The 15,966-nt window shown below is 39.2% G+C and overlaps 1 protein-coding gene across 1 annotated transcript in view; it reads right to left on the bottom strand.

Annotated features, from left to right (window-relative positions):
• slc4a4a (solute carrier family 4 member 4a) overlaps nt 1-15,966 on the bottom strand; it is a 56,358-nt gene that overhangs the window by 28,027 nt on the left and 12,365 nt on the right. Inside the window, exons 3-5 of the mRNA XM_080042712.1 lie at nt 8,896-9,031; nt 4,843-5,003; nt 3,033-3,212 (exon numbers count right to left, since the gene is read on the bottom strand). Of these exons, the coding sequence (XP_079898838.1) occupies nt 3,033-3,212; nt 4,843-5,003; nt 8,896-9,031 (477 nt within the window). The remainder of the gene's footprint in view (nt 1-3,032; nt 3,213-4,842; nt 5,004-8,895; nt 9,032-15,966) is intronic.

The following is a 15,966-nucleotide window of genomic DNA, read 5'->3' as shown; positions in this document are numbered from 1 at the left end:
GCGCAGCAAATGTTCTGGTGCCACTGTAGTTCAAATTTGTACATCTGCCCCCCTGAGAATTGAGGGTAATAACATGCCTGTCAGTTGGATGCAGCCTGGATAAATGATGAAGTAGAAGTTCTCAAATAAAGCAGATTTTTTTTAAATAATTGGGAAAAACAATTACATGGGGATTTTAATAAGGGATCACATTTTTAAATCTTGAAAATGTAGCTGGAAAGTTTTTTTTAAATAAAAAGGATAAGGATTAAAAATGTATTGACACGACACAACTACATGAAGCACATACTGTATGAATGGGTTCTATTTGCTATATTGGGTTTGAATTACATTATACGTGTTACACTGTTATGTAGTTTGGACACGACTACGTTCAAACTGCAGCTTTAAGTTCACTAGTTCTGATTTTGTTCACTCTCACGTGACACATCTATTGTCTTTTATTGGTTTTTATTAGTAGTAGTTATTGTAATCATTTTAGTTCTTGCTTTGGCAACACATGTCTATTGTGATGTTTTCAAATCAACGAGAAATGTTTAATGGATTTGATATGTGCTGCTATAAAGTGAGATACTCAAGGATTGGACAGTACATATAAAAAATATGATAAGGGCTTTCGGCACAGCAAGTGTAATGATACGCTAAACAGTAAGATAACTGAATTTAATTGAATCTAATTTCAAATGTATTTATTATTAAAAACAATTAAAAAGCTTAAATCAAAAGAAACTGTCCAACACTTGCTCCACATGTCTTTATATACTAACAGTATAGGCTAAGTCAGAACTGGTCTTGGTACTGCAGTGTGAACGTAAACCGGGCCTTAGTGGAACTTACGAAGCCAGTCCATGCTGGCACTCCGTTGGCTCTGCAAGTCCTCCATTGATATGCGAGCCGACAGACACGTCATTGACGCATCGAGATTACCGCGAGCTTTGGGTTAGCGGCGACAGGTTAATCAAAAACCCCCAATCCACGGAAAGCAGGAAAGAAAAAGAGGAAGAAAAGAGATGATAGAAAAGCCCAGTTAGGTCAAGGAAGAGATTAGTTTGAAGAAGCAGGAAACAAATGGTGGTTAAATCTGTAGAAACATGATTAACGTGGATTTTTACAGAAGCTGCACAGAAGGGAGGAGTGACCTGGTTAAAGGTGGAGTCAGTGATTCTGGAGAAAACTTGCTGTCAAAAATCAATTTGTCAAAAAATGTGTGAATATCTCCTTACAATCCGTTCCCTACCTGTCCATACTGTGTGTGTTCGCTGAAAAAAAAATCTGGTGTCAATACACAACCTATATAGGCTCTGTAAACTGGTAGATAAACAAAGGGGGCCCAACTTGCAACATGCCCATTCACAGAACCCAGGCTGGGTATTAACACTGGATTTTCTTTCAGCTCACACACAGTACCGACAGGTGGCGGAACACGAGGATATATTCACTGATTTTGACAACGAGCGTTTTCCAGAATTACTGACTGCACCTTTAAATCAGGAGGCCATGGGTCGTTGGACAGGAACACTGTCAATGTTAATACTTTGATTTATGTCCTTGATCCTTGGAACGTTGTAATCGATGTATGATTATTAGCAAAGCTCTTAATCTCTGTTCTGTGATCCTGATAAGAGGATTCTATATGGATGGAGTTTCCATAGCAACAGAGGGGGCTTTTCTTTTGATAGAGTCATAAACCGGACTGAACTGTAGTAAATACCTTCACTCTCCAAAGACCCACGGCCGCCGGTAACAGATTAATGACATTGTCAACGTAGTAAGACATCTAGTCAGACCATGCGTCACTCATGATCAAAGCACACACGTGTTGTTCAGGTCAGTTAGACATCTGCGTGTGTGTGTGTGTGTGTGTGTGTGTGTGTGTGTGTGTGTGTGTGTGTGTGTGTGTGTGTGTGTGTGTGTGTCTGTGTGCGTGCGTGCGTGCGTAAAAGGGCTGTCACTTTGCTCACCTTTGAAACCACCTCAACTGTTACGTCTTTGAATTGTCTTTTTGCTTCGGCTTAATAAAGTTTGCTAAAGTTGTACAATGAATTTCAGTTGAGCCTTGTTTGAAGAGTACACTAGAAGTATGAAATCAATTTCATATCAAGTACAATAAGGCCAATTTCAACAGTTTTTATTGTTTTTTTACAACCACAACATGTGTATTTCTGAATGAATTTGAATTACGTTACGTAAATTATTTTTTTTTCTGTGTGAAGATTTCTCTGGAATGAGTTTCAGTGAAGCAAGGTGACAGCCCGTCCGCCCTCTGTTACATACTGCATTAAAAAAAAAACACGAATCTTCAGAAATTTCAACAAAATGTGAAATAAAGTTATTTAAGTGAGATTTATACGACCATAAATCAACTGCTGAATATGATTATCTATGAATCATACCCTATCAAAACACTTTATGATTTTCCATTGGCCCTTGATCCTTCACACATGTGTTATAAAGTCGAGTATTAACTTTTTTTTTATCAAATTTGATATTAGCTCCACCTGCTTTAACAGGTGCTACTGATAAATGAGGTCTTGTGTTAGTACGGTAGTCTACAGTGAGTAAATTCATTAGAAGTGTTAACACCAAATGTGTGTGATGATTTAGAAGAATGCATCTACAAACTTTAGTTTTACAAGTTAAATGAGGTTATGTGAGTAGGTAGTAGTACTATAGTGACAATAACATGAAGGAGTTCTGTGTCAACACCTTTAAAATATAGTATAAGGGCCAACATATCAGATATGGCTTCCAGTAAAAACAGCTTTTTTTAAGTAGAATCTGTTTTATTTTAATATATAATAAATGCCATTTTAGTGGGTTCATGCAGAGGAGGGCAGTAGTGTGTCCTTCAGTACACACTGCTTTTCCTAACTTCCTTTAAAAGGAACTATGTATCAAAACAAATATATATCTAAATGTATTTTCAAAAGGGGTATAAAATGGCTAATTTTGGTTCTACTTTGCATCATTTAAAAAATAAAATATACAGGTATAAACTGTATATGACTGCACCAAACTGGCATCAGTATTACCGTTCTCCGGGTTGGAAAACAGCCTACTTGCACTGGAGACCGTCTTGCCGATGTCGGCCAGCGAGCGCAGGTTGGACTTCTTGGTCTGGTGGCGATGTCGCCGTAGCAACGTGTACATGACTTTGTCCTTCAGCTCCGGCTTCAGCTGACCAATCTCTATCTGGTTATCACTGATCAACTCTGGAGAAATGGAGAGAGATGGATGGAGAGAGAGAGAGAGAGAGAGAGAGAGAGATAGATAGATAGATAGATAGATAGATAGATAGATAAATAGATAGATAGATAGATAGATAGATAGATAGATAGATAGATAGATAGATAGATAGATAGATAGATAGATAGATAGATAGATAGAGAGAGAGAGAGATAGATAGAGTGAGGGAGAGATAGATAGAGTGAGGGAGAGGGATAGAGAGAACAGAGAGAGAGAGAGAAAGGAAGGGGACAAGGGAAGATTATTTCAGTCTTTTTATAGATAGAATTTTGAGAAAACTGTATTTAGGACATGACTGCATTATTATATATATATATATATATATATATATATATATATATATATATATATATATATATATATATATATATATATATATATATACTATATATATATATATATATATATATATATATATATACTATATATATCTGTACATATTTCTTTCAAATCCTGTCTCATTTTGTATAAAGACATCTTAAAACATAACTTAAGCAATTGCCCCAAAGCTGAATGAAATATCTCTTCATACTCAATTAGTGCCTCGCAGACTGTGATGCTCCTGCGTTATATGAAACAGTTTAATCAAAAGGTCTTTGCCTATTTTTAAAAAAGCAGGTCAGAAGCCTGAATGCTGGTAGAAAGCCCTGCCTCCGGGGGTAGTGCTGTTAATGGTCCTATCAGTCAAGCCGGCCCGGCCTCAAAGCAAGAGGGGCCCGTTTCAGCTCAGCTCGGCCCTGTGCTCTGCATACAGCACACTCAATTACTTCACATTAATCACTCCAAGAGGGAACGCTTCCTCCTGCTCCCTCATGCAGGCAGACAGGAGGGGAGGGGAGGGGGGGGGGGGGATGTCCTCACAATACCAAAGTTTGTGTGTGATAATAAGGGACTTTTTTAGATTCATCCTATCGACATATTTAAAATATATGGATTTTACTGAATGGGGTCCATTGAGACCGCAAGAATAAACTACTGGAAGCAACAAAGATTATAGCAAAATGTGAATTTATTCCTTCTTAAAATAAGTATTAGTTATGTAATTAATGTAATCTAAGAAAACAAAAGATTATTGTTGTTATAGAGAAAGGTTCAGCTAATTTGCAAATTGTATAAAGTGAAAATATATGTGTCTTTAATACAAATTCTAATATTTTCCTCAAGTACATTCCAGAATAGTACTCAAAAGGCTTATTTAATAAAATGAAGCATACGATAATCTAATAACTAATGAAGTTAGAACTGTTCACTGCAATTAAGAAATATAAAAGGCACTTCCTGGATTGTACCTCCTCTCTAACCACACTAGCCAATGCACATTAGCTGTTGCCGAATATTTTGTAATTTATCGTCAAGTCAAGAAAACTTTAACTATACGGCACATTTATAACTACTGAGGGAGACCATATGATGTGTTTTTTGATTAGTATGTATTCATTTGATTGTACTTGCTCGTATGTATTTTGTTAAAGCACTTTGTAAACCATTCTTTTTAAAGGTGCTATATAAATAAAGATATTATATTATATTATTACAGTAAAACAGGTGTGTGTGTGTGTCAGTTATGAGTTGATTAGTGATCCAGTGTCAACCTACCGACGACCTGAGGCAGTGTTGAAGCTTCCATGTCCAGCATGATGGTGCCTTTCTCTATGCAGGTCCTCAGCTCAAACAGACTGTGTAGGGACAGCGTGGCCACATGGGGTTTACTCCAGCGCTCTCCGCCTTTCTCCACCTTCTCCTCAAACTTGATCCACCTGCAGAGATGAAGAAGGACTCGATAACTATGGACCTTCCATTAAGTCCTTAAAGGCCTACTTCACCGGTTTGAATATGAAGGTGTATTGAATTCTGAGATCCTATGTAGTATAAATGTGCGAAAAAAAATTAAATCGGTTCATCCTCGCCTGAGAAAAGGCAGAAAGAGTGTTTTTTAACCCTATATTTCTCTTTCTCGTGACATCACAGAAAGAGAAATATAGGGTTAAAAAAAAAACGTACTTTGTAAATATTACTGTGATGTCACAGTAAAAGACATCACAGTAATATTTACAAAGTAAGATTTTTTTTAACCCTATACTTCTCTTTCTGTGATGTCACGAGAAAGAGAAATACAGGGTTAAAAAAAACACTCTTTCTGCCTTTTCTCAGGCTAGGATGAACCGATTTAAAAAATGTTCGCACATTTATACTACATAGGATCTCAGAATTCAATACACCTTCATATTCAAACCGGTGAAGTAGGCCTTTAAGGAATACTTCACCCATACAAAACCGGCATTGCATCATTATAAAATCGCTATTAAAATATAATGAATGAGGTTTTTCTTCCCTCAGTCTTCCTCAGTCTTGGCCCAGCTGTCCTGTTAATCCTAAACCTACATTTTACCATGTGTGATGTCACACATGGGAAAATGTAGGGTTAGACAGTGAGACCATAAAACACTCTTTCTGCCTTTTCTCAGGCTAGGTTGAACCGATTTAAAAAATGTTTGCACATTTATACTACATAGGATCTCAGAGTTCAATACAACTTCATATTTCCACCAGTGAAGTAGGTCTTTAATAAAGTCAATATAATTACTATCATTATTATTAAACTAGGAAGTTACAGTTACAAGAAACAATAGTACATGGAAATATTCAAAACAGTTTTGGGAAATGAATATCCATTATGATGACATTTATGAAATATTGGGTAAATCATTAAATTAACTAAAGTGCAATTAAGTACCTTAAAGTTTAACTGACCAAATGGTGAACCTTTTGGGACATCATGGTACAATACTGGACCAAACAACACACCAACACACAGAGAAATCAATATACAAATAGTCACATAAGCTGAAGTTAATTCCCAAACCATAAAAATCATCTGTTTCACATGTATCAGGTTGTGTCACACAAGCAGTTGATGGCATTCTCCCCCAGGCAAATTAAATATGGTTACAAGAGAATGCAATGCACATATGTGTCATGTATGCATCATGTACAAAAGAGGTTTAGCAGACTCATCACAAAACTAATAGCAACCATTGGAGAATGTATTATGTGTGATTAATGCGCCGTGCATGTAGCCTGCTCCACTTTCTTTTCTCACTTTTATTTTCTGTTATTAACACTTGAGTGAGTTATTTTCTTGTTTTTTCTTATACCTATTTGTTAATCTACACTCTCTCCGAATATGCTGTTAGAGAGAGTTCTGGTATTACCGTTGCTATTATTGCATTTGTTATGCTACATAATTTAAGCATAAGGCAAATACTCTTTCAATTAAATTGAGACAACTAACAGAATCTCCCCGGTGATTAATAATAATAATTGAAAAATGTGATTAACTGTCAAATGTTAATACACTCAAAGACAATTTGTTCAAGTAAATGGTTAAAGAAAATTTTTGTTTTTGCACTATTTGAATACTTCAACACAACGTAAATTATTCCATGTTGTTCATTGTTAAAGGTACATAAGTGTTGGTGCATAGACAAGACATTTTTCATGTATTTCTTCTTATAACATAGTCTGTGTGAATACTCTATTCTGATTGGCTGAAGAACATTCCATAGGTGTGGACTAACCCCTGATGTATGGACACCTAGATGGAACTGTTAAACATTCTGTCCACTTTAATGCGTCATGTGTACATTTTTAATCATTCGCCCTCTTTCCTCCCTGGGAGTCATGGAGTTGAGAAAGTGAACCGGTACCGAGCAGTTGCTTCTATACCACGGTTTGTATTAGGACATTTTCGCTGCCAAAAACTGCACTTGACAGTTAGCCAGCACTTGTGAAATCTTTTATTCATTTTGAGTCCCCAGAGTGCACTCGCTGACACATTGGACCGGCTCTAAATCGCTCCAGTGCTTGGCAAGAGGAAACATTTGTCACTAAGGATAAAAGATTGATTTATTTCATTGAAAGCTTGAAAAATAATTAATTATTAAGTAATTAATAATAGTTTCTTTAAGGATCTGGAGCTGTACGTAGTCTTCTTTTCAACATTTTTAACTTGCTGAATCTCTTGTGTTTCATTCTAACTTGTTGAATTGTAAAGTGCTACTTCAGCTAAAACTCTTAACTGAAGAGAAAGTTTTGTTGGGATGTGTTTCACCATCACCCAACTTCTATCGTATTTGGTTTGGACCCTTTTTTAAATTAGATTAGTTCTTATTATGTGAACTCTAGCATTGTAGAAATGCAATTTTGTCCCCTTGTATACTAATCATTATAGAGAATATAGAGCAAAGACAATAGGGCATGACAATAATTGATATCCTGTATATTTCTGTACCTTAAAAACAATCCAAGTTAACTCATTTGTTGGCCTGTTTTTGGTTAACATGACATGATCAAAAAACTCAACAAACTTCAAAAACATCATAATGCATTCACTCTTCATTTGCATTTTGACAAACATGTACCAGCCCCTTTAAACTAGGGCTTAATCATGCATACCAATCGATGGTTGCTGCAGGACTGACAAGTCATACTTTCAACGTTTTAAATGTTCTAATATCCATTTCGTGTGCATGACGAAAGGTGACAGAAACTGGACTAATTTTGCATTTGTCAATAAACAATGACTTAATCATATTTCTTTTTTTAACTAACATAATGTAGAATTTGGTCAACGTTATGTAAATGCATATCCAAATCACACTGAAAGAGACTTTTTCAGTGGTGTCCTTCTAAAAACGTTAAATTAACAATAAACCAAAAATATAACGCCTAGCTGCTGCAGTACAATTGGTCAGAGGTTAGGGTAACAAACCAACTCCTTTTGGAGCCTCGAACAGTAGCCCCGGGTTCCACTTGTTCAATACTAATGACGTATAAACAATCATCCCACCTCATCCCAATAGTGGGCCCAAGAGGAGAAAACTTGTCAAACCCTGTATGAATGTAAATGGACTTGACTTATATACCGCTTTTTAGCCGATTTTCTCAGCCCCAAAGCGCTTTACATTTCTTACCACATTCACCCATTCACACACACACACTCCACCGATATGCAAATGTGAATCATGCTGCTCCAAATTTCACATTCAAATGCACACTGCAAATGCCCTACTGTGAGAAAAACGGATTTTAGGGTGCCAACTTTTCAGAGGTTGGGCCAGTTATTTAGCTCTGGGATGTCTGTTTAAAACTATAGTGGAGAAAATCACCACAATCAATTTTACAACAGGATCAAGACAAAAATCATGGTAATTTGAGTCTGTTAGCATGTGCTGCAAATGTAGTTAATTGTTGTACTTTGTGTGTGCTGCTAATACAAAATATATATTCTCTATGGTCTGTGGAGATGGCGTTTCACAGTTAACGATTTAGGGGAGGTCATTGGCAAGGACTTCACGACACGCATCACGATACATGTGTCACGATACGATATACCACGATACATTGTGATACGATACATATTGAAATAAATTATTTTTTTTTCTATTTTTTAAGCTGAAGATACAATACAGCTATCACAAAAATAAATATCACGATATATTGCCATATCGATTTTTTAGCAGGGCCCTAGAACGAATGGCAAATTCTTTTGAATGATTTTGTGAAAGTCAACCAAGAAGCTTTTCTTAACATTACAACTGTACAACACCACAACACACAGTAAGCCTTAGACTGATGTTTTTTTTTTACCTGGCTGTCTCCTTCCACTCCATCTCCTGCCCGTCCACCGACAGCAGCTCGTCCAGCTCGGTGAAGAGCTGCGGGGGCGGGGGTCCGTCATCGTCCTCCCCGAGGATGAAGCGGATCCTCTCGGCGGCCGGCGAGACTGTGGACAGAGGAAAGATACTGCGGTTCAGATGCTGGCAGTAGTCCCCATTGGGCAGAGGTTTGGGCAGGGGCTTCTCGTCCTCCACCGGACCCTTCCCGTTGACCTCTGGAGGGGGTGGCGGTGGTGGGATCTTCACCATGACTCCCCCCTCCTCTTCCTCCTTCTCTTCTTCTTGCCCTTTCTCCTCTGTGTCATCTTGGTTATTGTTGTTGTTCGACATCTTTAAAAAAATACTTCAAAATAAAGTCAAGGACCCCCCTCCATCAGCTGACCAATAGGGGCTTTTTGTTGCTCGGTCGGAGATGCGACACAAGCTCACCCAAAAGAGAGTTCCCCTCCACAAAAAAAGAAGAAGCAACAGCTAGACCCTCATTAAAGTCCGGGGTGGAAGTGACACTCTCAGCTGCCCGTTCCAGAACTTTGTGATCCAGGTAGGAGGGGGCCCGATGGAGTTTAGGGGTCCCCTCAGTGACAGTATCCCCCCCCCCCCCAAAGCTAGCCCCTCTTCTTCCCCTCTCATCACTGTTCAAACAGGCCTTCAATGATTGGCCCCTCCAGCCTTGGCAATCTGCCCTGGAACCCCTCATTAACAATTAGGAAATGGTTCACAAACTGGCCTATTCTTCGGCAGGGGCTTGGCGTTCTTTCCCCCCTTGAATATTTAGAGAGCAACACAAACCGAATCTCAATAGCACTGATACATACATTATACTTCTCAGTGGCTTTTTCAAACAAGTTGCAAATGGTCAACACCATCAAGGATTGTTTTAACAAGTGGAAACAATATTTGAACTTTGAATGAACGTCCACAAACGATCACTAACAACCCCCAACCCAACCCCCCCCCCCCCCCACACACACACACACGCACACGCACACACACACACACACACACACACACACACACACACACACACACACACACACACACACCCTTTCCTGGAAGCAGGGCCCATACATGTAGAAAACTGTACACAAAGATTATAGTCATCAGTGGGTGACCACACAGGACCAAAGCATTATGCATCAGTAGAGCTAAAGCTTGTCCGGCAACAGTGTTAAAGTTGTAAATTGCTCATCTCTTGTGCATTTGCTGTATGGTGGAGATTACTGTCAAATCAAAGCAAGTTTTTGTTGATTCTAGCGCCCCCTTTGGACAAAAGCATTAGTTTTAATACAGTATGACATCCGGGCCGGTTGTAATAAAGATCTTTGCATTTTAAAAGTTCCTAGTAGGAGGGTTTAGTTGAGGACTTTTTGTCTGGTTTCCTTTCTTCAAAGGGCGTTTTGAGAATTTACATTTTAAGATTAAGATTTGGGGCTGAAAATAGGTTTATGAGGGATGAGCATGGTGTAATGATTGTGTTGTGTGAGGGTCCTTACAAGTAAATAAGACACAAACATAAATGTATCTGTTTGTATGTGAACATAATAGCAAAGCTGCCTGAGCTTATTACATAACAGTTTGCTCATACTGTGGCACTATTAGATATTGACTATACTTCAGTGACTATACTCAAAATGTAGTTATTTTGGGTTCCCTCTTAATCTCGTCAGTCTAAAAGAAAAAAAAATTTTTAGGAGAATGTTAGAAAATAACTGTCAGGACATGAAGTGAACTGAAACGGTTGGCAGGCTCCGACAGAGAGAGAGACCACCCACCACCCAATGAGATGGTACATTCATTAAAATGGGAGAAGAAGAATTCAGACCGACCCTGTTGTTGAGTCTTTAACTGGACCTTCTGTTTGCAAGCGAAATTTAGACATTAACATACACACACCAGAGCTAACATTATTACATCACCCAGCACATTCTTTAATTCATTCATGCATTCAGTCACTCAGTCAGCAGTAAATGGCCAAACAGTACATGAGGTTGAAGGCTTGCAGTTTTTTCTAAAGCAAAATAACAACAACAGCAGGTACAGGCCAGACAAGCTGCTATAAGATTACTAGGTGGAAGGGGGATAAACTGTCTGCAGACGCGCACGCACGCACGCACGCACACACACACACACACACACACACACACACACACACACACACACACACACACACCAACTAGCTTAAGTCACCCAAACCTGTATAATCACACCTTAGGTGAAATAATTTATACCTGTGTTTCACACACTGAGCTCACAATCATATACATCGCTTTATGCTAATTATATAAACACTTAAGACGAGCTTTAAATATCTATATGGCCCAAAGAGACAAGCAAACCATAGTAGCCTAGGCAGTGCAAGGCCTCTGAGATGTAGGCTCACAAAAAGCACCTCCTGCTGTATTCCTTAAATGTCCCAACATGATTAAATACAAATATGTTAAAGAATACTGTGAATGTGTTGTATTTCAAAGAAGGTAAAACAACTGTCATAAACCATCGACAAATACTAACCTGCTATATTCTTCCCTGTCAAATCAAGAGTGAAGATATCAGAGAAAATGCATTCGCTGAGCAGAAACACATTTTGGCACGAGATCAGGAAGACGCAACCTGACACCCAGTGTAGCCTATACAGATGTAATATGCTACTTCCTCTGCCTATCTGTGCATTCAAACATTCAAGTCAGTACACTAACAAGAGGTTACAGAAGATGTATTGTGTTCAATAGACTGAAACTGAAACTTTTAAAATAGGCCTATATCTTAGTCCGACAGACCAAATAACATTTCTCAAACTCGAGCAAACACACAGATAATACGATTGGGAGTCAAATCATAGCATGTATACAGTCAATCGGATCTTAATGTGCCTAGGCAGTCTGAGCATGCTCTACAGTGCCAACCAAGGAAGATGAAGAAAAAGATGTACAGGACCAGTTTACTGCTTGCTAACTGTTAGCTGCTGGCTGGCGTAATAAGTCAACCGGAAAAGGGTCCAAAACTGACAAGCTGAAAGCTGCCGAAAGGGGGGCTTATCACATTTTTCGTAGTTTTTCGCTTGTATACAGGGACAAGGACAGTAGCAGGCTGATTAAATGGCCTAGTCGAGCTATAACCATAGCTGGACATAACTGCATGTAAACATACTGTGTTTTATGTAAAGGAATGGAGGGAGATACCTGTAGTGGGACATAACAAAATAGGTGCAAGTTTGAATCTGTCTTGTACCTACATTTAAAGCAGGTTTCTGAAAGAATTTGGAAATAAAAATGAATTATCTGAAGCTTTTTTGGAACGTCTAGCAGCCATCTAAAACTGTCTCGATTTGATCCAAAGAGATATTTTCTAATTGTGCATGAGTAACTGATACTGCCCATCATTGAAATTAAGCAAAACACTAAAGCTGGTAACATGCACAGTGTCAATGTCAATGCAATATTGTCCCAATACTGGAGCAATTGCTAAGAGAAAGGTGGGAGGGGGTGAGAGAGAAAGAGGGAGAGAGAGAGAGAGAGAGAGAGGTTAGAGGGGGTGAGGCTTGCTGCACGGTGAAAGCGAAGAGAGGGTGAGAGCGAGCACGGAAAAGGAGGGATAGAAAATGAAAATCCCATCGTTCAAATGCAATTTCAAAGCTGTGTGTGCTCTCGCCAAGAGCCATGGGGCACACAAAGAGCACTTTGTCCCGCTGCAGCAGAGGCTCATGGGATAGGGGATGGAAGAAGAATGCCCGGCTGCCCTGTCCGAAAGCTTAGTGTGGCTGCCACTAAAGGCCTGTTTAGTCCCCACTCTTGACATGCATCCTACACAAATACCTTCCATATCTCTCTCCTCTCAGACCCTTTTTCTGAACAAACTCAACACAGCAAAAGGGCTACACGGGATCTAATAGCACGGCCATTGTTTGTGACTGTACACGCGGTGATAACACAACTCGCCTCGCATCACCTCATTCAGAGCAAAGAGCAGATCACGGAGTATGAGGGAAGAGAGAAGGTTTCCTTTTTCTTTTCTTTTTTTTTGCAGAAAAACACAAAGTGTTACATTCAGTATGCAGGGCAGAGCTATAGCTAGCACGCAGGGCAGCCAGCGGACGGGGTAATCGGGGTTGAATGCAGAGTATTACACCCAGAGGGGGGATTCATTGAAAGGCAAAAAGGGATTTCTCTACCCCGGGACAGTCCAGCTCTCTCTGGAATTCTGTTGTGATAGCTGAGGTGGGCCGGTTCTGATCATAAAGATACAAATACCAGCTGGGGGGGGTTATGACCACTTTGCTGTCCTGCAGGTCAGGCATTAGGGCCAAGGGAGAGAGAGAAATAAAATGCACTTTGAGAAAAAATGCTAAATGTCGAGAACAAAGTAGAAATACAATGTTGAGAATAAACTCGACAGGTAAAGACTGCAGTAAAGTAGGAACAATGTTATTTGAACTTCCAGGATCAATAACTCATAAGCAAAACACAAATGATGCATCTTTGCTATCAGACAATGGGCTACAATCTATTCTTTTTACTGAAAGGAGACGTACTCTAAGCTCCACTAATAACATTGCTCTCTATGTGCAGCGGGCTGTGAGACGAGACCACAGGGACCGTCTACTAAAGGGCAACAACACAGAAGAGAAAAACAATATAATACAATACAATACAACCACATCACAGTAGGATCAGGTTAATGTGTGTCTATAAAAGGCCCTACATGCATCTCTTTGTCCAGGAAGACTCAGCAGCATTACCAGGATGTATTGTCAATGCTTTAACCTTCTGCCAATAAGGCTAAACCCATTAAAGTCTCATTTCATCCCGATTATCTTCCAACTTTTGTCAGTTCTTTCTCTCATATTACCTCGTCATAAAGCAAGGTGTATCTTAGCACCAAAGCAGAGGCAAGAAAAAAAACACTTGGACCTAATGTACAAAGACATATCGCTCAATCACTTGCCTCAAATGTGCACATTTAGGATGTGTTTTCTTATTAATTAGATGTATGACGATAGAGAATAAACTTAAAGCCTATGCAGTTTTTGCTGAACTGAATTTTTCCAATTTCCAAAGATTAATAGTAGTCACCCTTAAACTGTATGGTGTTTTCAGCACACACACAAAGTACATGTAGGTAGCGGATCATGAGGAGACATTCACTGATTTTGACAAACAAAAAATGCCAATTAACATTAGCCTGAATTGCTAACTCCACCTTTAAAGTAGATGAGGCAGGTTGCCACCTGGCCAAGCAGACACAACAAACAGTCAAGTGTGTAGCTAGTTAGCTACTACAGTATGTTATATTGCGTAGCTTAAATTCTTCACTGCAGGGCCAGTTTATACAATTCACTGTCTAAAAATATTGATTATCTTTATTGCAACCCACTAAAATGTCCTTTCCTGGTTGTTTACAGCAGACAATTAAGCTAGAAGACGAATTACACTCGTTCAAGAATATAAAGAGATTATAGAAAGTAGAACAATGTGATTGGTCGGGGGACATGGTTGATCTATGTGTCAATCAATGAAGATTAACTCATAAAAATAACTCACGTCCAGGAAGTCAAATAAAATGATGGCCGTTCAAGGGTTTAACTCGTTTATCCAATCAATATCCAGACCAGACCTTTTCTACTGACGTGATTTATGTTTTATCTGTGACAGTGAAGAATGTCTCCTACTGTCTGTTTAAAAGGTGATTCTGGCGATCGCTTGTTGTCAAAAATCACTTTTTGTCAACATTTGTGAATATCTCTGTTCTGTGTGTGCGCTGAAATTGCTAATACACAGCCTAGGCTCTGTAAACGGGCATGTTGCTAAAGTCTCTTCGGTTTAAATGGCCGCCTTCATTAATCTCAAGGAAAAAGGCACCTTTGACATAAGTTGGGCTATGTCTAGTACTGTGTGTATGTTGTATAGTTTACTCTCACAGTGACAAATGGCTGTAAATGTTTAGGAATGTAACAGATATTACTGTTGCCACGTAAACGGGCAGGGTAGCTTCAGAATGTCAAACAGCCCTCGACCTTTGCGTTTATCTAATCAATGTTGAAAGTCTTCATAAATCTCAGATTGCCCTTACCACTGTGAGAGGAGCTGGCTGCATTCTTTAAAAGAGATTACATTGGAGACTAACTTGAATTCACAAAAAAAAAGCTTACAGTAGCTCAAGGAAACAAACACAATGCGATTGGGACGTCACCTCTGTTACCCAGTCTTTCCTGACATATATAATATTACTTCACCTTGCTAAATGTTTTCAACACCAACAATGGGGACATGCAGCCAGGGACGTCTGGTCTCCTTATATTAGCTTGCTCTCCCTTGTCAAATTAACTATATAAAAGAACCATGTTTCTTAATAACTTTTTTAATCCTAATATTCGATCCCTCTAAAAATAGAGGGAGAGAAGTGGGTGGGGCTTTGAAAAAAAAACAAGCATCCCAAAATGAGCCATATAGGTCAATTGGCCCTGTGGTGGACATACACAAACACACACACAAACAGTCACACACGCACACACACACACACGCGCACACACACACAGTCACACACATAACCAGGAAGTACTGTCAGCGCCCGCAGTGTCCATCTGACTAAACAAGAGCATTCCAGTCAACAGTGTAAAAGGCTTTTCCTCTGGGAGCAGCCCTGTATCCCAGGGCGACTCACACACGGTGAGGTCAGGGAATAACAGCAGGACATTAGCTATCCTGCATGCTAGACAATTCCTGCATGCATGACAGATGCCGGCACATCCAACGTTTGAGACAAAGGGATATGGCAGCTCCAGGGTCACACACAGCCAAGTGCAGAACATAAACAACCTTTTTTATTTGTGTAGCAAAAGGTTGGCTTATTGAAAAAACTGCCTGGAAGAGCTTAGGTCGTGTAATAACACAAGATTAACATTTTCGTTTTTTTTTACCATTTATTTATCATGATGACTTTACCATTCAAGATGTTGAAAGGTCATTGGGCTAGCAGCTAGCTAATAGGCTAATCTTCCCCCATAAGAGGGCACAAGAGGGTTTGTATCGTTTTGTGCTTTAATTTG

Source organism: Ammodytes marinus, assembly GCF_949987685.1.
Source record: "Ammodytes marinus genome assembly, chromosome: 2".
In the NCBI taxonomy this organism is placed as follows: domain Eukaryota; kingdom Metazoa; phylum Chordata; class Actinopteri; order Uranoscopiformes; family Ammodytidae; genus Ammodytes; species Ammodytes marinus.
This window is presented reverse-complemented; position numbering and strand designations above follow the sequence as displayed.